The sequence below is a fragment of the Lates calcarifer genome, linkage group LG9 (genome assembly GCF_001640805.2).
Source record: "Lates calcarifer isolate ASB-BC8 linkage group LG9, TLL_Latcal_v3, whole genome shotgun sequence".
NCBI classification, from domain to species: Eukaryota; Metazoa; Chordata; class Actinopteri; family Centropomidae; genus Lates; species Lates calcarifer.
The window spans coordinates 337,287-358,259 of NC_066841.1; the positions used below are offsets into that span (position 1 = coordinate 337,287).

Sequence of the window (20,973 nt, forward strand, 5' to 3'; positions counted from 1 at the left end):
TTGTCATCTTAACATATCAGTTGTGCAGGTTTCTGACTGTAATAATCTGGTTAATTCATTATGTTAATAGAGGAAACAACAGACAGTCAAGTAAATGAGTTGTGCGTGTTTCTGAGTATTGTTCTGGAACATCACTGTGATTACTTTTTTAATTACTTCTGATGAAAATTGCTGCGTCACTGTACAACACACATTGAAATTATCGAAACCACCAAACGCCTTATTGTACAGTTTAGGGCTGCAACTAATTGTTATTCTCATTATTGATTAATCAGTAATATTTTCCTTTCATTTTCAGTTTTTGCTTGAAAAACTGTGATCATCAAAACAGTGGCTGATTAATCTCCTGTCCATCAACTCATTGATTAATAGACTGCCTGTTTAAGCTCCAGTACAGTTGATATCTTTACAATCTGTCAATCTGTCTGACACAAATTCATATTCAAAGATAAGTATTTTTATATGTCGTAAAACCCACCTGAAGTGGATCTCACCACCTGCTTCTTAGCTCCAAGAAGAAGAAAGAAAACAATCAGATTTTACAAGAACAAACATTTCAAGCTGCCAGTTGCTCAAAGTTCCTTTATAAAGTCCCAGTTTCAACCTGTTCAGGTGTCGCACCTGAGTTGTGTCCATGGATCGAAAAGTCCAGTGGAGGAAGATGGGATCAAAGAGTCAGAGTCCTGAATCATCTGTGGTGCTTCACTGGGAAACAGGGGGTCCAAACATCTCCATGGTCTCCAGAACCAGAGACAGATGATCCAGAAACGAGTTCACAGACACTCGGAGGATTCGAGCTTCGTCTGCGCTCCACCTCCTGAAACACAGGGTCACAGAGGTTAAATAAACAGGCAGAGACATCAACGCTTTGAGAGACACAGGTGAGAAGCAGGTGGAGTGATTCTTACACAGACAGCGTGCTGCCGGACACTGTGAGCTGTTTGCTGATGCCGCCTTTCCTCGGTTCTCGGTCTGGGGACAGAGAGCGCAGAGCGATGACGGCCTCACGAGATGATGGGAACGGGACGTCCAGAGAGCTGCAGGACAGTCAAGGAAAATTAAACCCTCAACTATTCTCTTATTAATCTTTGTTCTCTAAAATGTCAGAAGTGTGAAACTCTGAAACTCTTTCCCAGAGTCACATAGCTTGTTTTGTTTGACCAACAGTCTGAAGATCTTCAGTTCACCTTCATAAAACACTAGTGAATATTCATCTGTATTTGAGCAGCTGAAACTCTAGAGACTCAAACCAGCCTGTCGGGCTCCAACAATCATGTCACTGAGGTCACATGTGTGACTGAGGCTCCTGCTCTGTATCTGCAGGACTTTATACGTTGCACTGCTGCCATATGATTGGCTAATTGGCTAACTGTAATATCAGTATCTCCGATATCCACGTAAAATGAACATCCACAGACCCGCTTACAAATCTTATAAAAAAAACGTCCTTCTAACTCCAGATTTGCCTGAGAATCAATATGTTTTTACGTTTTCTTCAATATCACAGTGATCCAGTGACAGTTGTTTGTACATTCAGGGATTCACTGCAAACAGGAGCCAACAGCTAATTCGGCATACTTCATTTTTCAAAATGTAAATAAATATAGGCTAAAAAACATGTCTCCTGTTGTAGCTCGGTGAAGTCAAGAGTTCATTTCAGCTACTGGTTGAATTAGATAAGCTACTACCAGTGTTTCATGAATTAATGTCAAAACTGTAAAACATAGTAACATAAATAAAAGTCAGGAATAAATGTCCGGAGCTGATATTAAAGGATACAAATGCAGTTTGCCTGTTTCATGGTTCTTCTCTCCGTCTGACGCCGCCATCGTGGTTGTTATGTTGAAGTGACCGGACAGGAAGTGCCAGGTTTTCTTCCTGTGCGGTAGAACAGCGACATGACGGCGCGCTGCCGCCACCCAGCGGCGGAGGACAGTACTGCAACTGTAATACAACGGCAAACATTAAACAGCCGAAGGGAAAAAATGGCTCAATAAAAACAAAATAACACAAAATATGATCAGGAAAATATTATATTCAGTGGTGGAAAAAGTATTCAGATCTTAAATTAAAATGACCAATGCCACAATGTAAAAATACTCCATTACAAGCACAAGTGCTGCATTCAAACTAGAGAGAAGAGTTTTAAGAGTGAACTCAGAGTGAACATACAGCCTACCTTTATTTAAATACAAACGAATATTCATATTGTTATCATCTGTGCCACACAATGGTTTGTTACATAATCTTCTGATGCTCGTTTGACTGGACATCCTGCAGTCTGCAAGTGATGACTAAAAATCACATCTCAAATCTCATCAAAGCACAGATTATATAGCGAAATATCTTTTTGGAATTTTTCATTTTATGTTTTAATTTAGTGAACATCATGCCTGGACTATTTTTAGTCAAATAACATCAAAATTAAGGAACAGCGACACAACCGAAGCCGAAGACTTTCAGTATAAAAGTGTGGTGTGACTCTTATTTTGTAGTAACGCTGTCAAACTCAGCTGTGTCCCTCCTCCGGGTCTGAGCCTCCGTCTCTCTCACTCCGCTTTATCGCTGTTGTTTGTGCTCTTTTACCAACAAATGAGCGTGTTTAGTAATGAATTGTTTTGATCAGTAATTGATTAATTAATTCATTTTACCGCCCGGAAACTGGAGGACCTGATCGATTTCCAGCTCAGACCGACGGAGAGCTGCTTCTTCTCCCTCAGGACTCTACTTCTCCCAGCAGCGGTTTAATGTTCGGCTCATCTGACTGAACGAGTGAGTACAGCATCAGTCTCTGAACTACACAGGAATTACTGAGTATATTCACTGAACAGATGGAAGTACAGAGGAGGAGATGTCAGGGTGATGGAGCAAATATTCAGATTCTTTACTTAAGTAAAAGTACTAAAACTACACTGTAATACAACAGAATTACAGAATACCTAAAGTATTTCAAGTAAAAGTACCCAGTGCAGAGACTATTAAACTAGATATCATCAGATTATTAATAATTATAATTAATTTAGTTAGTTGAGGTGTAGCTGTTCTTTTAAAGGTCTGCAGCTACTCTCCAAAGTAATATTCAACAAAAGCTCTAGCTCTACCTGTGTATACTGTTAAGAGCAGTACTGTGATGTGATGTGATTAAACATGTTTTGTCTTTATATGTTCTGTGTAAAAATCTGAATTTGTAAAGCAACTCTGGATGAAAAATCAATGTGATGCAGTAAAAAAGAAGAATATTTCTCTGTGACATGTGGTGAAGTAGAATGATGAAAAATCCTGAGAACAAAATGTCAGGAAACAGTCAGTACAGAGAACATTCCCAGCTCTCAAGAACATTATCTGTTATCTGCTCCAGGTGCAGCAGTTCATCAGCTAACCCTGAAAGTCAGAGCTACGTCACCAGGCTTCTAAAACTGAAACTCACTGATGAACTCTGCTGAGATGCTCTCTGGCCTCTGTATGCAGAGTGGAGTTAGTGAAATATTTCAAGCTGTAATTTTCCCTCTCATCCTCACAGGAACGCCGTTTTGTGGACGGGTGTTTTTATTCGTTCCTAACCTCCCTCCTGTGTCTTCTCTGCAGTATATCTGTCGATGCTCATGTTCATGGCTGTGTCTAAAAGTGCGGGCACTCTGCGGGACCTTCAGCTCGCTCTGCAGCTGAAGATCGAGGAGCTCCGGCAGAGGGACGCTCTCATCGACGAGCTGGAGCTGGAGCTGGACACCAAGGATGATCTGATCAGGCAGCTGCAGATAGAGCTGGACAGGCATCGCAGCGCCTCGCAGCAGGCTGCCAGCTCCACAGAGACAGCAAACACAGGTGTGTCAGGGCCATTACCACACCTGCCAGCTCAGGTGGACGCACTCTAAACATCTAAACAAGGCGACAAAGGCAACACAAGCAAGGGCCACAGTCAGGACTGTGGAGGAGGGGGGGGTGAATTTATCTTTATTTAGGACTTTAAGTGAGAAACTAATTTAACCTGGAAACAGCAAGCTGATTAAAATAATTACACCGTCTCCTCTCACAATGCAAAACACAAACACAGGGGTTCAGTATCGCAGCGCTGCCAACTCTCACACTTGAGGCTTGAAATATCTTTCATTCTCAGCTGCACGGGGGGGGGGGGGACCTGTCTGACTGACGAGTGTTATCTATGCTCTCTCTGGATGTGTCTAGAAGGAGCAGCGGTTCAGACTCCAGCAGCTCCTGATGAACCTCAGCGCACCAAGAGACAGGCCATCTCAGCAGAGCCCACGGCCCTGGACCCCTCCCAGCTCACCGACGTCACCCTCACCAGCTACTGCAAGACCAAAGAGTGAGTACAGGAAAACACACACACACACACACCGACAGGGGACGATCCTCATGACCTCTTTGTGTATTTCCAGGTCCAGGGATCTGATCCAGAGAGCTCTGATGGACAACGACTTCATGAAACATCTGGAACAGGGGCAGGTAAAGACACACCTGTGCTGCTTTTTAACAGTGCGTCATCCCTCACCTGTGTCTGGTTTTAAACACAAACTCCATTTGTTGTGCAGATCCTCACCATCATGGACTGTATGCATCCCACCAGCCTCGCCAAAGGCTGCTGTGTGATCCAGGAGGGAGACGACGGCTCCACCTGTCTACGTCCTGGAGGGTAAGATTTCACTGTGCCAGTAGGTGGAGTAGGTGTCAATATATTGTGCTCTCTACTCAAACCCCATATGGTGTATTGCACCATTCACCCCTTCACTTCAGTCTATATATTTTCTGGTGTGGTGGCTTTTCCTCCAGACAGTTGCACACAGTCTCTCTTCATTGGGAACAAATGGAAAAAAGACACTGGTGCTCAAAATAAAACTCTGTAAGGACACACCTCTACATCTGTGGCTGGCAACAGGCAGCCTGTGGCCCAAAACTGTCCCAGATTATTCTGATTACATTACTTTTTTTCAGTCATCGGCAGCAACAGCTTCCCACTTCCTCTTCAGTGATTTTGCCAACAAAATAAAATTGCACCAATGCTTTATTTCAGGCTATTTGAGAGTTTTTATTCTGAAAAGTTCTGTCTGAAGTTTAATAGATTCTGTTGCTGCATCACAAACCTCTGACATGTATGAAACAAAAAGACCAGTTCAGTCAAACATTCAAACTTATATGTGACTAGAGAGACAAGACATCTAATAGCTTTAAACTTACTCGCTGACCCCTGATCTACAGATCTACAAAATACTGTTGCAGTGACCTAATCAGCACAGCTTTGCTCTCTGGCGTCCTCTTCCATTTTTATTGATTAGCTTAGTTTACTGATCAATAAGGCAGCAGCAGGTCAAGCTAGCAGTGAATTTAAACTGCGCTCTCTGCTGGACGACAAGTCAAACTACTTCAAACACTCTGTTGTGTTTATGGACTGTAAAACTTTCCCACATTCAAACAAAAGTTTGGATTTCAAATAAAAAGTCGCAGCCCTAATGGGCGGAGAGATCACCACTGCCATTATAGTGAGAGAAAGCTATCCTCCGTCTAGACCATAAGGTCTGTCCTGCTCAATGGGACAAAACTAATCCAAAGTGAGGCGTGGAATTGGACTGATATGGACGGACAGCCCATTTGTCTGAGCACAGGCAACACCAGATTGCAAAATAGCCTGTACCAGCCTGAGTAAACAGAGGCTCCATCAGAGACATTATGTGACACAAAGTAAAATGTGGAGAAAGCTCGATGAGGAGAGAACGGCAGACCACATATTACACCAGCAGTTGAGGTGATATCATGCTGAGGTCATTGTCTGCTCTGTGTTTTGTGTGTCAATGCTGCTCACACACATACTGCATGAATAGATGCACGGGAATTTGTTCTGTGTTGGTCCACTTCAGTCATATGTTCCTGACACCTTCGCTCCTTCTCAAGGACATCCAGTCTTTCACACACTCCGACTGAAAGGCTCTGCTGCTGCATTGTGTTGCTCCCTCATGACTGTCTTCAGAGGAGCCATTTAAAACACCATTGTTCAATTTAGTCTCTTTCAGCTCCCAACAGAAGCCCAATCATCTCCTTTGAATTCACTGCTTTTCTTGAAACATTTTAGTCAGGATGGATTTTTTTTCATCTCAGTCTGTGCATGGGTGTATAATATGTTAAATAATACGTTTGTAGTATGTGTTGGGGAGTCTGTACATGTTTCAGTCTTTGTTGGTCGATCGGTTCACTACTCTAGTCCAAACTCAGGTATCTCAACAATTAGTGGATGGATTTCGATGAAATTTTGCACAAGCATTCATAGTTACCAGATGACGAATCCCACCAACTTTGGTGATCCCCTGATTTTTCATCAGCTGTCAACATGAGGTTGATGTTATTGACTCACAGGGAAATGTCTCAGTGACTGTTGGATGGATTCACCAAGTATTTTGGTGAAGACATTCATCATGACCAGAGGATGAATCATGAAATAATCCTCAGATTTTTCATCAGCTCAGAAATGAAATTATTCTTTGGTTTATGACCAAAGTCTAAGCTGTACTTTGTGTTTTGGTGATGGTCACAAAGCCAATACTTAATGAAACAAAGGACAACGTCATGTTAAGCTTTTCTACATGTATCAGTACAGCACCAGTACACCGACAGAGACGTGCACACAGACCTCTTCAAAATCACAAAACACTGTTCATATACTGAATATTTCAACAGATCACCTTTCACAGTAAGACTAAATGTTGTATTTGTACTCACAGAGGGGATGGTGGAGGTGACTAAACAAGGGAAGAAACTGTGCTCCATCGGTCCAGGAAAAGTGTTTGGAGAACTCGCCATCCTGTACAACTGCACCCGCACAGCTACTGTAACAGGTAGACACACAAAACACACACTTACTACACACTTTACCGACCCAGCTGTTCCACCAACAAACCCATCATCTCCTAACAATTTAATGTCCAGAGGTGGTGAAACAGGCTTTGTTGTATCTGTGGGACTGTTCGCCTGAGCTGCCGAGGGGACATAAACACATCATTATTATCACTGAATAAGAGCAGTCAGTCAGTGAGGCAGGCGTGTGTCCTGTCAATGGCCCTGGTGAAAGCCTCTACATCCATTAATGCTGCTGTAAATGAATGTGTTTAAATGGTGCCGTAGCATTTATTCATCCTGCAACAAATGGAAACTGCGATGAAGGTCGACCACAAACATCATCCCTGCTCAGACAAATGTTCCTCTCTAATTAATAAACGACCATCTGTCTAAAAGTCTGCCGCTGCTGCTTTAACTCAGCAGCTCTCACACTTACTGCTTTTGGAAAACCACAGTGCTGTTTTTCAGTCATGTTTTGTCTTTAGAGTTTCAGCAGAAATCTTAGAGACACATCTCATGTGTCAGTGATGACGCAAAATGTTTCCAAAATGTAAATTTACTGTGTGTAAATTTACATAGTTTGACACATAACCCCCTGAAAAATGGTGAATTCCTGTGTTTTCCAGTCTTTATGCTAAGCTAAGCTAAGCTAAGCTAAGCGAAGCAGCTGCTGGCTGTAGCTTTATATTTACTGTACAGACATGAAAGTGATATCAATTTGAATGTTACTCTGCATGAAAATGAGTAGGTGTGTTTCCCAGGTGTCTGTTTTGCCTTTAATGGGAAAATCAAACATGACCTGGGTCATCAGGTGAAATCAGGCTTGAATGGATACATTTATGTCGGTGCAGTTGAAGAGAAAGATGGGTTTCAAGACAAAACCACATTTTTGATTAAATACATTTCCCATAAGTCACGAGCTAATTGAACAGTTACCACATGTTGTTTTGACTTCACTGTGTCTCGAAGGGGAAACTCTTAATAAATATGCCTCAGTCTTTCTCTTCTGTCCCTTCTCATCCTGATTCCATCACCTCCCTGTTGATGTTGTAACTCTCTGTCTGTTTACACTTTGCAATTCAAATCCCTTTATTTTCCTGGCTGACAGAAGAGCTTCAGATGATGGATTGGCTTTAAATACGGTGTCAAACTGATTTCTCGGAGCGATGCCTAGACCCTGAATGATAAAACTGTGTGTTTCTGGCACATTTGACCAAAATTTGTTTACAGCACTCTCTTCTCTGAGTGGGTTTAGTATAAAAAATATATCAGCCAGCTCATTTCAGCCCATTTATCTTTAAAGATGGTTCTGCGCTCACCTTTTTTCCTCTCTGTCTGCCACTTTTAATCAGCGTCTTTGTGTCGTTCTGTGTCATTCAGAGCTGGTGAAAGAGAAGGCGAGAGAGCATGTTTATAAGAAATCAGCCTCTCCATCACATGTCCAAGCAATTCTTATGTTTGGTTGAGAGTTCAGGAGAAGAAGGAACTGTTAACCAAACAGAGACTGATGCAGAGGAGGCAGGTTCCTGGCTCTGTTTAATTTGCTGCCTGGATTCATCAATAAACATGTGGACTGGTAGTTTGTGGATTGAGCTGTATGAACAGTCAGTGGATGGAGAGATCCAAACTGTGGCAGTGTGTGGGGAGGGTCAGTCAGGGGGTAGGACCAGGAGAGATGCATTCACAGGTAAATAAACATGATGGGTATGAAGACGTGATGCCTGATGCTGCTGTGGCATCACGGAGGCAGACAGGGGATTAAACCAGCAGATAACCAGTTCAGTGTCACCTGTCATACTGGGTTTAAACACTTGTCCTTTATGAGATAAAGATGTTGTTAAACCTGGGATGGCAGGTTGAGTTTAGGGACCTTTGTCTTCCACAGGTTTAGGAAACAGCTGGCTGCAGTGGATGTCACAGACTCTCTGTAGAGGAGAGGAGGGTTTGTTTCTGCTGTGACACTGAGGACTCTCCTGGTGCATGAATACAAATGAACACACAGCCCACACTCCATACATTCATGCTTGCTGTAGCAGACAGTTCTCTGGTGTTTCTGTCTCTGTCTTTAGCCCTGACTGACATCAAGCTCTGGGCGATTGACCGTCAGGGTTTCCAGACCATCATGATGAGGACCGGTCTCATCAAGCACTCGCAGTACACCGACTTCCTCCGCAGGTACAGCTCATACATATAATACGCTTCACACAGCACTTCACTGTTTTTAAACTCTCACCACATGAGAATGACTCACATCTCTCAGCTCTGAACTCTCCTCCCAGCGTTCCCTCTTTCCAGTCGCTACCTGAGGACGTTCTCAGTAAACTGGCTGATGTTTTGGAGGAGGTGATGATTTCCAAACACTCGCTCACAGACATACTGCACAGTATCTGTTTCTGCCATCTGTTCCTCTGTCTGACAAACACACATGGTTAGAAACGCTGTGTTCAGTAATCTGAGGTATTGTGTCCACATGATTCAAATGTTTCCCTCTGCTCTCCCTCAGACTCATTACAGTGACGGTGATTACATTATCCGTCAGGGAGCCACCGGAGACACATTCTTCATCATCAGTGAAGGACAGGTGAGGAAAAATGATGACGAGGAGGAATGAGAGATTTATTAGGAGGTGTAAAGAGGAGATCAATCATCAGAGAGAGAGAGAGAGAGGAAGGTGATTACAGAGCTGAGAGGTCAGGTGGTTTCCTGCCTCGAGTCTACATGGTTCCAGAAATCAGATTACTGACTAATGTTGACATGACTATGATTTAAAACAATACAAAATAGTCAAATCTCCTCAGTTGGAGTGTGACCTAAAGGACCACACTGATGCATGTTTTCAATCCATTACATCACTGATTTCTAACAGAAGCCACACAGGAGCTTTTCCCCTGAATGATGCACCTCTTCACCAGCTTCACCAGCCATCAACCTGAGCCTCACGAGTTTTATGACTTCACTAGATTAGATAACTTTATTAATCCTTTGTCAACCTGCACAGACACACTGACAGACAAACAGACTTTAATAACACGACCAATAAAGCAGGCAATGAAAATAAAACCAGAATCACAGCGTCCTGGTTGTATTCCTCCGCCAACCTGTCAAGTTTAAAGAAATCCAGTCACAGTCTCCCTTCTGCTGTGTTGAGTAATGGCCAGAGAAGTGTTTTGGATATAAAATATCATCACTTCATAATTTTATTCTGTGTGAAGTGTAGTTTTAATCCGCGAATCAACTCTTGAGTTATGACCAAAAACGTGCTTTGTGAGGTCTCAGTGATCAGTTCATCTTCGAGTCCAAGTGAACGCTTGAACCAAGTTTAAAGAAATTCCTTCGTGGTTTACTGAGATGTAGTCGACAAGGAAAACAACTATATGAACAATACAACAGCATAAACACAGTCTCTCATATTCATGAGAATGGGACTGACAACCTGACTGATGACCTGAAAACATAATTCCTCCCTGTCGCCAGCGTGGAGGAACAATAGAAATAATAAGCAACAATAGAAACATGAAAGGAATATTAGACAGCGACAGTAGAGAGATGACAGGAAACAAACGAGAGAGAGATGAAACAAAGATCTCAGCTGGACTCGAACCGAGGACATTGTGGTTTCTGGTTTCCGTCTGAACCCTCGAGCCATGATGATGGTTTATGGGGAAAACGGTTTTTGGGCCACAGAGAATATTTTTAGTCACAACAATGCCACTGAGATGGACTGTGTGGGACACCGTATCCAGCTCTGTCAATTCATCCATGTTAGGATCAGATGTGTCAGCAGTCAGGACTGAGCTGCCCTCTCCTCTCAGCACAGTCTCCAGCTCACTCAGAATAATGTTCAAACTTCAGCAAGTCCATGAAACAAAAATCCCTTGTTGACTGATTCTGGCCAGAAGTTTGACTTTGTCCCTGACAGCAGCGATTTTAGAGAAACAGTAAATGTAAACAGTGAACACGAGCAAACAGTTCCACACTGTGACTTATTAAAGCTAAACCAACATAAACAGCAGCAGATCGATGGAGGATCACACACCTGAGGAGCACAGCAGCTTCATGAGTCTCCACATCCACACCTGTTAATGAGAGAGACCTGATCCAGGGACTGATACGTTACTGTCACAGATCTGCTCAGAAAACAAACTGAGTTCCATTCTCTGAGGAGAGATAATCCAGACTGGGCAGCTTTGATTTATTCATCAGAGTTGCTCTATTATCAACCAGGGATCGTTTTCAAACCACAGAGTTTCATATACAGATGCTGAGTGTCACTTGTCAGCTGCCAAAAAGCACCATGCTGCTGAGATATCATATGCTGCTAGAAAATCTAATCCAGAGGATAAACAAGCACAGAAGGACATTGTGGGAAAAGGATAATGTGATATTGTTTGCGTCTGTTGTCAGAGCGAATTTAAGTCTGAGCTCAGTCTGCAGCATGTGACCGCCTGGAAACTGACGGATAAAAAAAGTCTTTGCTCCAGGAAGTTCACAGCAAGTGTTCACGACGTGTAACTGAGGCACTAAAACATGCAAAACTAAATGATATTCAGTGTTGGCTGAGGGAGGAGCAGAGCTGCAAACCTTTTTTATTTTTAGCCAGCAGTCATGAATGTTGTGATGTGTGATCTCCACAGGTGAAAGTGTCTCAGCTGAACTCTGCCAGTGACGAGCAGGTGATGGTGAAGACTCTCTCCAAAGGGGACTGGTTTGGAGAGCAGGCACTGAAAGGGTGAAACACACTAATTATTCACTGAGAATCACACGTCATCAGTCATACTTTAACATACTGTTTTTAGATTCATTTCCCACCGTCAGTGCAGGGACTGTTCTCACCGGGAAATGTCATTAAAATTGACCTGTTTGGTTCACCTGAACTCTAGTGGCTGTAAACCAACAGAGAACCTCTGACAGATGTTCAGACAGAAAGTAAAGCACCGTACTGTCGGCCTGAGCTGCCATGACATTGGATGTGTCCCCAAAAATATTCAGTGGAGGCGACTTACAGCACCAAGAAATCCGTTCCAGGCTGCAGCGTGTGTGGTCAGTTGGTCTGGTCTGGATGATGGTGTAGAAAGTCAAAGCAGAGTTTTGCTTTTCCTAAAACTGGATGCTGTAAATTGTGTGGGTGCAGCATGAACCGCTCATCCAAAAAACATCACAGTCGACACTGCACCTCCTCGTTTCCTCAGCAAAACACCTGCCAAGTTTGAAGTCAGTTGGATAAGCAGTAGTCAAGAAAATTTAGATACAGACAGTCCAATTTTTCTATATTAATAAGAAAGGATAGTTTTGTGAGACATGGAGAAAGATAAAGTACTATCTTATCGTAGGGAAAAGAGCATCTTATAAGAAAACGTTCCTGTTACAATGAGAATGCTGCTCCTGCTGCTCCAGGTGAAGCTAAACCTGAGAGGAGAAGGTAAAACAGCAACGTTTGAATTCACAGAAAACCAAAAACATCAAGTGCATCGAGCTCAGGTGTTTCTGTTTCTGCAGTGTTTTCACACCTTCCTCTGCAAAACAACAAAGTCTTTCATGTTTAGGTTAATATATTCCATTAACGGTAAGTTTGTGTGGCACATGAAAGTCTACACAACACTCCAACTCTCACTCAGAGTCTGTGTTCATCTCATTCCTTTCTTCTCTTTGCAGGGAGGATGTTCGAACAGCCAGTGTCACAGCTGTGGGAGACGTCACATGTCTGGTCATTGACAGAGAGTGAGTGGAGCTCTTTGTTGACCAGAAACATCCATTTTCATATGGTGGTGGAGTCTTTAAAGGAACCTTTGTGTTCGTCTCTTCACGTCTCAGGTCTTTCAAACAGCTGATTGGAGGACTGGATGATGTCAACAGCAAACAGTACGACAGTGACGAGGTCAAGGCAAAGTGAGTTCAGTGATTCATCTGGCAAATGTATCTGTGCTTAGAGGTTTATATAAGAGCTGCAGTAGACAGTCGACCTTTGACCTTTTCCTCCTGGAGAAGTTCAGACCTGTAACAAGAGTCTGATGAAACAACATTAGTTCAGGCAGACCAGTTGATCCAGCAGAGCATTTTGCTAATTCTGCTTCCTCCATCCCAGAATGATGGGACTGTGAAAACACAGAAGTCCAGAAACCTGGTGTCATGTTTGATGACCAGCTCTCCTTCTCCTGTCTCAGTCTCAGTCTTGGTTCAGACCCTGGTTCTCTCTCAGGTCCTCTGCAGCAGAGTGTCTGATCAACACGCGGAATCTAATCCAGGTCTGTGCTGCTGCCTGCAGAGAGACCTCAGGGTCTGAACTCAGTCCTTCAGGCTTCTGCTCCCTCTCAGACTCTGTGTTCCTCCAAGGATCTGGTCTGGTCTGATCTGGTCTGTGGTTCAGAGCAGGAGCGTCTCTCTCAGTCTAACACCTCTAACGCCCTGACATGACCAACGAACACTGACTGTCTTCTTTCATTTACCTCCTGCACTTCACCTCATTTTACAGATTCAGTTCTTCAGTGTTGTCTCTTTAGTTGCTTTAGATAAAAGTTTCTGCTGAATGACTAAACGTACATCTTGGCTCATTCAGAGAAAATAAACAGCCACACACACCCTGTCAGGCCTGTGTAGGTCGGTAATGCTCCTCTAACCCTGTGGTGCTGTGTCCTCTAAGAGGGAACATGCAGACTCTTATCTCTTATAAAACCTGAACACTAATTATTCCTGACTTCTTTTATTTTGTCCTCAGGCTGCAGGCAGAGGCAGATTTCTTCTCCAGTGTCTCACTTAGTGATTTCAACATCATCTGCACCCTGGGGATGGGAGGCTTCAGTCGAGTGGAGCTGGTGAGTGTATCTGCCTTTGAAGATGCTTCTGTAGCAGCTTTTAATTTGCAGATGCGCGCTATTCTTGTCTCTCTGTACTGAAAGTGTGTGTTTGTGTCTTCAGGTGCAATTAAAGAACGATCCCAATCGATCGTTTGCCCTCAAAGTGTTAAAGAAACGTCACATCCTGGACACCAGCCAGCAGGGCCATATCCTGTCGGAGCGCCGCATCATGATGGAGGCTCACAGTCCTTTCATCATCAGGTCAGACTGCACTTTTATGTTGCTGAGGTCAGGATTTATTCAGGTGTAATTAAAAGAGCACTGCACTACTTCACACTTAAGAGGCTCTAATTGGTGGCATGACTTTCTCTTTGGTTTTAAATCACCAGCCTGAACAGTGTGTGTTCACTCTGTGGAGCAGGATACTAAAGAGATGCAAAAGATCCAGAGTCCAGCTTTCTGTTAAGACCATCTTTCAACATTCACTCCACAATGCCTACATATAAACTACGAACTGTGAGAGCTCAGATGAATACATATATACCTCCATTAATCCTAAATCCAGGATACAATCAAAATGCTGTTTTGATCATGTACTGTTTTATGCTACTGCTTCACTACAGTTCAGCGTTCAGTTCACACTGCCACCTGTAGCCACAGTTTGTAGATCTATGGAGTCACTCTCTCCTCTGTTGGATCCACAGTGTTCCACTCTGTTTTCCTGCAGGTTGTACCGGACTTTCAGAGACCCCAAGTATCTGTACATGCTGCTGGAGGCCTGCCTCGGAGGAGAGCTGTGGACGCTGCTGAGAGACAGGTGCATGGCTGGATTCACCTGCTGGGGGGGGTGGAGGGGGTATTCACCCCCACCCAGGCAAAAAGAAACCAGCCAGTAGTTGCTCACTTTTCCTGCTTGTTGATCCAGGACAGGTGTGATTGTGTTTGTTGTTCATCTGTTACAGGGGTTCGTTTGATGACGGCACCACGCGGTTTTACACGGGCTGTGTCATCGAGGCTCTGGCTTTCCTGCACTCCAGAGGAATCATCTACAGAGACCTCAAGCCTGAGAACATCATACTGGACCACCGAGGATACGCCAAGCTGGTGAGGACACGTTTTCTATGTGAACCTGATGATGTGGACCAAAACTTTCACAGAGAGATCGTTCAGTTCTGGTGTTTGTTCCTGTCTCACAGGTGGACTTTGGCTTTGCCAAGAAGGTGGGTCTGGGGAAGAAGACGTGGACATTTTGTGGGACTCCTGAGTACGTCGCCCCTGAGATCATCCTGAACAAAGGCCACGACAGTTCAGCTGACTGCTGGTCTTTGGGAATTCTGGTGTTTGAGCTGCTCAGTGGCAGGTACAGCTGCAGAACCTACACCTTCGACTTTTCTAAGAAACTGACTGAGAAAGTGACTTTGTGCCTTCTTCTATCTATCCAGTTATTCATTCATTTCCTAATAAGTCCCGTTTCATCCTCCATTATGTCTGAAGTCAGGAACTAAACCAGCTCTGTTTGGGTCCTGGTTTCTGCTCTCTGTTTCCAGTCCTCCGTTTTCCGGCTCTGATCCCATGAAGACCTACAACATCATCCTGAGAGGCATCGACATGATCGAGTTTCCAAAGAAGATCACCAAGAGCGCCGCGAACCTCGTCAAACGACTCTGCAGGTTGTTAACAGAGCAGATGAAGCGAAGCAGAGAGCTGGTGGGTTCATGGTCTTTATAATCTGTGTGTGTGGGTGCTTCCAGGGACAACCCTTCAGAGAGGCTGGGAAATCAGAAGAATGGAGTGAAGGACATCCAGAAACACAAGTGAGATAGTAGAGATGCTTGTCGTGACATTTCCCTCTCAGTCTGAGTGTTTTCTGTGGGAGATGAGACCGTAGTCATGGCAGCACTTCCTTGTCCTTCAGGTGGTTCGAGGGCTTCAACTGGGACGGCCTCCGTCAGGGAACCATAGACTCTCCGTACACACCCACAGTGCGTTTCCTTCAGTGTCTCTGAGAGGTATGAAACACACAGGGAACAATTATTAACACCCTGTGTTTCTCCATCACCAGGTGGACGGGCCACTGGACAACAGCAACTTTGACTATTTCCCAGAGGACACGGACGATCCTCCTCCTGATGAAGAGTCCGGTTGGGACCTTGAGTTTTAACAGGAGCTGCTGTCTGAGAACTGAACAGAGAGAAGAGAGGGAACAGGACTCTTCAGACAGAGGGAGTGAAGCCATATGAGAAGGAGCTGCAGCTTTTTATCTCTTCTTCATCTCTTCTGACTAAGACGTCGTATGTCGAGGATACAGTCAAACTATTTTCAAGAAACATCTCCAGATTAAATTGTAACTTTACAAAAAATAAAACTGAATATGTCTAGAATGAGGTTAGAAAAGTCAGAATATCACAACCAAACCTTATTGTTTTAAAATGAATCAGATTCAAACACTGAAAAGCTGCTGATGGACTAAAAAAGCTACAGGGAATGTTGATGCTAAATCTGCCTCTGGACTGTGGTTTGTTTCCTCTGTTTAATTCACTGAAACAACATGTTAGTTTTTCCAGACTGAATCTTTATTTCAGTGCATCATCTGAGACTAATCTGTTGATTTCCCCTCAGGCCTTCTTTATGGTCTGTCTGTTTGTATTGTACACTTCAGTATGGAGGTGGTTTACCTTAAACGTGTCGCTGAAACTCTCAGAACATCTCTAAACCTGACAGTAACACGTCCTTGGTTGTGGTTTGTTGTTTACGAGGACGTTCAGTTACAGTGTTCGTCAGGCTCTGAAATGAATCAGGGAATTAATTAAAGCTTCATGTATCTGTCTGTAAAGAAATGGAGTTTCCTTCAGATGATCATTGTTCCCATGTGTCTGTGGTTCGGGGAGGTGAGTGAGCGCTGGAGGGGGAGTTAATGAAAACTGAAGCGTGAGAGGTGAGAGATGTTTATCAGCTCCCGTTGACCTCGGGGCTAATGAAGTCAGCAGAGCTGTGCCAGGTTCACTGGTTCCTGTGGTGAACCAGGCCATGATGGAAACTCAGCCGCCTTCACTAACGACTCTCTCACCATTTACCGATGACTGACACAGAGATAAGACACACAGCTTTTTCCACGTCTTGACGACAGGCCGACATCGACATGATCGAATTATTCTGAGTGTTCTGGACTAAATGTGAAGCTGGAAACTCAAAAAATATCTCTGGTTAAAATAAACAGATCATTTACACCCAAAAACATGAGACAGTAAAGCCCTGGTTGAAAAACACCGGAGTTCTCCTTTAAAATAAGATCTGACTCCAGGTCTGCAGTTAATGAGCGAGTATATGACTCAGAGAAACCTCTGAATCCAGACTTCATTCACAAATCTCATGAAACTGTCTGGAACGTGTGACAGAAATATGAAGAAGATCCTTTCCATTTCCCTCTGCTTCATATCTTTGGTTTGGTTTTTGGTTTGTGACATCTTAGAAATAATCTGTGTGTAGTTCTGAGTCTAAAGGTCTCACATGGTTTCAGTTTTAAAACTCTTTGAGGCACAAATGGGAAAAATTATCCAATATTTCATAACAAAAACAAATATTTGATTAAATCCCAAAAACTGAAACCAGATCAGTGAATCAGAACTTTGTTTTTCCTCTCTGCTCTCCCATGATTCATCTGACGACCCCTCAGGTTTATCTGCTGACCCTTTAGAGGGCCCCGGCCCCTGTGTTGAGAACCAGTGGCCTAAACTCTCTGACTGTGTGTGACTGTAAAACCAGCTACAACAGGAACTGATCAATGAGCTGATCAGAGATCAGTCACAGGACACACTTACTGCACAATACAGTACTTTTACTGCTGGGAATACTCAGTACAGATACTTTTACTTAAGTATCTGATTACTTGTGTCCGCTGCTGCAGGTTCACAGAGGACATTTAAACACTGTGCTCACTGATCACTGATCAGCTCTTTCTCCTCGACTGAACCACTTCACAGGAAAAACAACGGACGTGACTGGAATTACAAACGGACGCATCCGCTTCCCACTGATCCGCTATTTTTAGAAAGTTACACATTATTACAGCAGAAAACAGCAGCTTAAATCTGACCTGCTGCTCACACCTCACACTGCAAATCACCGGGGAACTTCCTGCATGGATGAGGTGTTTCTTTTCTCTCATTCTTTTCTGATATTTGTCGCTTTTACTCAGTTGTTCAAACGCCTGTTGGTGATTCTAACACTGACTGTATCGAGTTTTCTGAATGAAAGCTGAAGTTATTGTGAAGAGATTTTAGAGACACTAAGTCTAAAATTAGCTCGTGAGTTCAGCCCTGCTCGGAAATTCCGTCCTATCCTGTGGAATGTGTGGAAATATCCAATTAGCTCTGTGGGTTAATTACAACCATGAATAAACCATTAACTGCGCCCCCGCGGGAGACGGCGCGCTCTGATTGGACGGTCCCAACCGGACCTCACTTAAATACGAGCTGTGGACGGAGTGAAGACAGACCGGAGCCGGACCAAGACTGAGACCAGGACAACAGCATCCTCCTCCTCCTCCTCCTCACACTGAGACATCATGCTGCCCGGCTCCTCTCTGCTCCTGCTCCTCATCCTCGGCACCGCCGCCTGCTTCGAGCTGCTGCCGGAGGAGGCAGCTCCCCGCCGGGCTCGGTTCTCCGCAAACAGCCCGAGTGAGTCACGGCTGAGTGAGAGCTGCAGCCTCTGCTTTACGGCTCTGTTTCTCTGCTTCCTCTCTGGGTTTGGCAGTTTGCAGCATGTGAACTCATTTTACAACATGGGCTGAACTTGTGTCTTATTTTTACTTTTAAAGGATCATACCTCTGTTTTTATGCTCTGGTTCATTTACAGCAGCTTTACTTACACTCTCAAAGCTTCCTTCCTTCCTTTCTGTCTGTCTGTCTGTCTGTGCACTCTGCAGTGAGCTGTACCTGCTGTCCAGGTAGTAGATGGTTGTCATGCTGTGGACTGAAACTGTTCTCAGAACTGTTACTGACTGACAACACTCTGATCATCTCTCAGAACTTCCTGTAGATTTTAGGGTTTTTGAATGTTTTCCTCTGCAGCCGTTGGTTTCCATTCATTTGATGCCAGTCTACACTGTGTGTGTGTAACCTGTGTGTGTGTGTTTGCAGCTGATGTGGCCAGATGTTTGAACGGGGCCGTGGCCGTCGGCTGCGGCTTCTTCTCCTGTCTGGAAAACTCAACCTGTGACACGGATGGGATGCATGAAATCTGTGAACTCTTCCTCCACACAGCTGCTACCTTCAACACAGAGGTCTGTCTGTCATTCTGTCTGTCCGTCCACCTGTCTGCTACCTGTCTGTCTGTCTGTCTGTCTGTCTGACCTGTGTCCGTTATTCTGCAGGGTAAAACATTTGTCAAGAAGAGTCTGCACTGCATCTCCCAGGGAATCACAGCCAAGGTTTTCCAAACTATCCGCCGCTGCAACATCTTCCAGAGGATGATCGCTGAGGTTTGGAAACTCACAGAGAAACTCACGATGAAGACAACACTCCTCCGTCGTCTTTGTTGATTTTATATTTTTCTGTCTTTTTAAAAAGGTGCAAGAAGAGTGTTACACCAGCCTGGACATCTGCACCGTGGCTCGTACCAACCCTGACGCCATCGGAGAGGTGGTGCAGGTGCCGACTCACTTCCCCAACAGGTCAGCACTGATGACAGCAACACATCTGTCTCACACACTCACAGTAATAAAACACTGTACAAAGAGCTTAACAGCAGCCAATCGAGAGCCTGACGGATTAATGACAGAACAACTGCTGCTTTAAACTGACCAGTGTCTCTGACTGAAACAGGTTTAAATGACTTCTGAACACACTTCACTAAAGTTAAGCAGCGATGAGACTGAGTCATACTGACCGTGTGCAGGCAGCAGTGTAAATACATGAGAAGAACTTTGTACACACACATATAAAAGACTTCTCTGTCATGTATGTGGTTTTCTGTCAGTAGGAGATACTAGTTTTGCACAGAGGATTTAAAACAGCATGATGTAACTATTTAACCTAAACTCTCAGCTTCAGGATCATGTTGATGCTGACAGAGAGAATCAGCAGCTCAAACAGCTGGAATCCAGACCCAGAGAGTTCAGACTGATGCTGAACTGATCAGTTAACATCATTAAACACCAGCGTTCATCTCTGATATCCAGGAAACTGACTGAAAGGTCGAGAGTTTGGTGTGTTTGTTACAGCTGCACCACTTCCTGCTGCAGAAGGAGAAGAGGATCATGGGAAAAGAGGTGAGAGTAAAGTGTTACCTGCTCATTTTGTTCCTGTCTGTGTGTGTTTTCCTGACCAGATACTACAGCACTCTGCTGCAGACCCTGCAGGCCTGTGACGAGCAGACGGTGGCGGCGGTGAGGGCCGGCCTCATCGCCAGGTTGGGCCCCGACATGGAGACGTTCCTCCAGCTCGTCCAGAACAAACCCTGCGCCACCGGCTCCGGCTCCACCGCCTTCAACAACCCGTCCAGCTGGAGAAACATGCCCGTGTTCAACATTCAGCCGGGCTTCAGAGGCCGAGACCCCACCCACCTGTTCGCCAGGAGATCTGTGGACGACAGCGAGGGAGAGGTCAAAGCTGAGAAGTAGATAAACACTCGCTCACAATCGCACACAGTCACATGCAATCCTGAATATTGTTTATATGCACACTGATACAAGCACACAGCTTTCTCCTCAGATTATGTCTCACTATGATTGAAGAGCGTTAGGTGGTGATTTGGGTCAAAGAATCTTTTATTGTGTTGTTATTGTGGAGATTTGCTCAGTCCATCGACAGACCTGATGTAACTGAGCAGGATGTGTTAGAGACATTTGAAAAGAGGCCGATTACAGTGATTGATATTTATTTTCTTAAACAAGTTAATTTATGAAGCTGTTCTATTTAATGTAGAGTGAGGATGAGAAGAGGCTGTGGAGGTCACTGGACGCTCTCACGCTGGTCGTGGAGCTCTTTGTGACTCCTGTAAAAATGGCACATTTTGCTGGTCTGAGATCACTTTGTTAAAGTTGTTTGTGATGTTTAAACTGGAGGTTACTGTGGTTGTGAGATGGTGACTGAAGTCTGGAGGCCGACTCGGCTGTTTGTGGTGGAAATAAAGGACGAGATGATTCATTTTGGCTCCTGTGATTTTCTTCATGTTAGAACCAAAGATTTGGAAATATGATAACAGCTGAGCAAACTCAGCCACCTAACACTGATATATATATATATATATATATATATATATATATATATATATATATATATATTATTATTATTGCTGTTGCAGGTGTAGTTTGCAGAGATGCCACCAGGTGGCGTACATG

The 20,973-nt window shown here is 44.1% G+C and overlaps 3 protein-coding genes across 3 annotated transcripts; 2 read left to right on the plus strand and 1 right to left on the minus strand.

Moving 5' to 3' along the window:
• Positions 1 to 95: 95 nt before the first annotated feature.
• Positions 96 to 1,895, minus strand: LOC108895887 (EKC/KEOPS complex subunit Lage3). Its single transcript, XM_018694856.2, has 3 exons — positions 1,780 to 1,895; positions 909 to 1,037; positions 96 to 817 (listed from the first exon to the last, which is right to left on the minus strand). Exons 1-3 carry the CDS (start codon positions 1,827 to 1,829, stop codon positions 703 to 705), a joined length of 294 nt encoding a protein of 97 aa, XP_018550372.1. The 5' UTR covers positions 1,830 to 1,895; the 3' UTR covers positions 96 to 702.
• Positions 1,896 to 2,404: 509 nt separating this feature from the next.
• Positions 2,405 to 16,462, plus strand: LOC108895859 (cGMP-dependent protein kinase 1-like). Its single transcript, XM_018694823.2, has 21 exons — positions 2,405 to 2,772; positions 3,586 to 3,822; positions 4,183 to 4,321; positions 4,395 to 4,461; positions 4,548 to 4,632; positions 6,696 to 6,839; positions 8,910 to 9,015; positions 9,120 to 9,183; positions 9,344 to 9,421; positions 11,475 to 11,569; positions 12,493 to 12,558; positions 12,652 to 12,726; positions 13,553 to 13,649; positions 13,753 to 13,892; positions 14,359 to 14,448; positions 14,594 to 14,735; positions 14,828 to 14,991; positions 15,179 to 15,301; positions 15,383 to 15,445; positions 15,547 to 15,613; positions 15,694 to 16,462. Exons 2-21 carry the CDS (start codon positions 3,597 to 3,599, stop codon positions 15,790 to 15,792), a joined length of 2,130 nt encoding a protein of 709 aa, XP_018550339.1. The 5' UTR covers positions 2,405 to 2,772; positions 3,586 to 3,596; the 3' UTR covers positions 15,793 to 16,462.
• A 1,269-nt stretch (positions 16,463 to 17,731) lies between these two features.
• stc1l (stanniocalcin 1, like) lies at positions 17,732 to 20,779 on the plus strand. The gene is made up of 5 exons (XM_018694843.2): positions 17,732 to 18,310; positions 18,773 to 18,915; positions 19,006 to 19,113; positions 19,202 to 19,305; positions 19,962 to 20,779. The coding sequence occupies exons 1-5, from the start codon at positions 18,196 to 18,198 to the stop codon at positions 20,251 to 20,253; spliced, it is 762 nt and encodes a 253-aa protein (XP_018550359.1). The 5' UTR covers positions 17,732 to 18,195; the 3' UTR covers positions 20,254 to 20,779.
• Positions 20,780 to 20,973: the final 194 nt, after the last annotated feature.

What these genes read in the sequence shown, in the direction of transcription:
- stc1l (XM_018694843.2), top strand. Translation starts at nt 18,196, where the DNA reads ATGCTGCCCGGCTCCTCTCTGCTCCTGCTCCTCATCCTCGGCACCGCC. An exon ending in GTTCTCCGCAAACAGCCCGA is followed by an intron (nt 18,311 to 18,772) that starts GTGAGTCACGGC and finishes GTGTGTTTGCAG; the next exon opens with CTGATGTGGCCAGATGTTTG. An exon ending in CCGACTCACTTCCCCAACAG is followed by an intron (nt 19,306 to 19,961) that starts GTCAGCACTGAT and finishes TTTCCTGACCAG; the next exon opens with ATACTACAGCACTCTGCTGC.
- LOC108895859 (XM_018694823.2), top strand. Translation starts at nt 3,597, where the DNA reads ATGCTCATGTTCATGGCTGTGTCTAAAAGTGCGGGCACTCTGCGGGAC. An exon ending in TACACCGACTTCCTCCGCAG is followed by an intron (nt 9,016 to 9,119) that starts GTACAGCTCATA and finishes CTCTCCTCCCAG; the next exon opens with CGTTCCCTCTTTCCAGTCGC. An exon ending in TGGACGCTGCTGAGAGACAG is followed by an intron (nt 14,449 to 14,593) that starts GTGCATGGCTGG and finishes CATCTGTTACAG; the next exon opens with GGGTTCGTTTGATGACGGCA.
- LOC108895887 (XM_018694856.2), bottom strand. Translation starts at nt 1,829, where the DNA reads ATGGCGGCGTCAGACGGAGAGAAGAACCATGAAACAGGCAAACTGCAT. An exon ending in GAAACAGGCAAACTGCATTT is followed by an intron (nt 1,038 to 1,779) that starts GTATCCTTTAAT and finishes ACTGTCCTGCAG; the next exon opens with CTCTCTGGACGTCCCGTTCC. An exon ending in TCCGGCAGCACGCTGTCTGT is followed by an intron (nt 818 to 908) that starts GTAAGAATCACT and finishes CCTGTGTTTCAG; the next exon opens with GAGGTGGAGCGCAGACGAAG.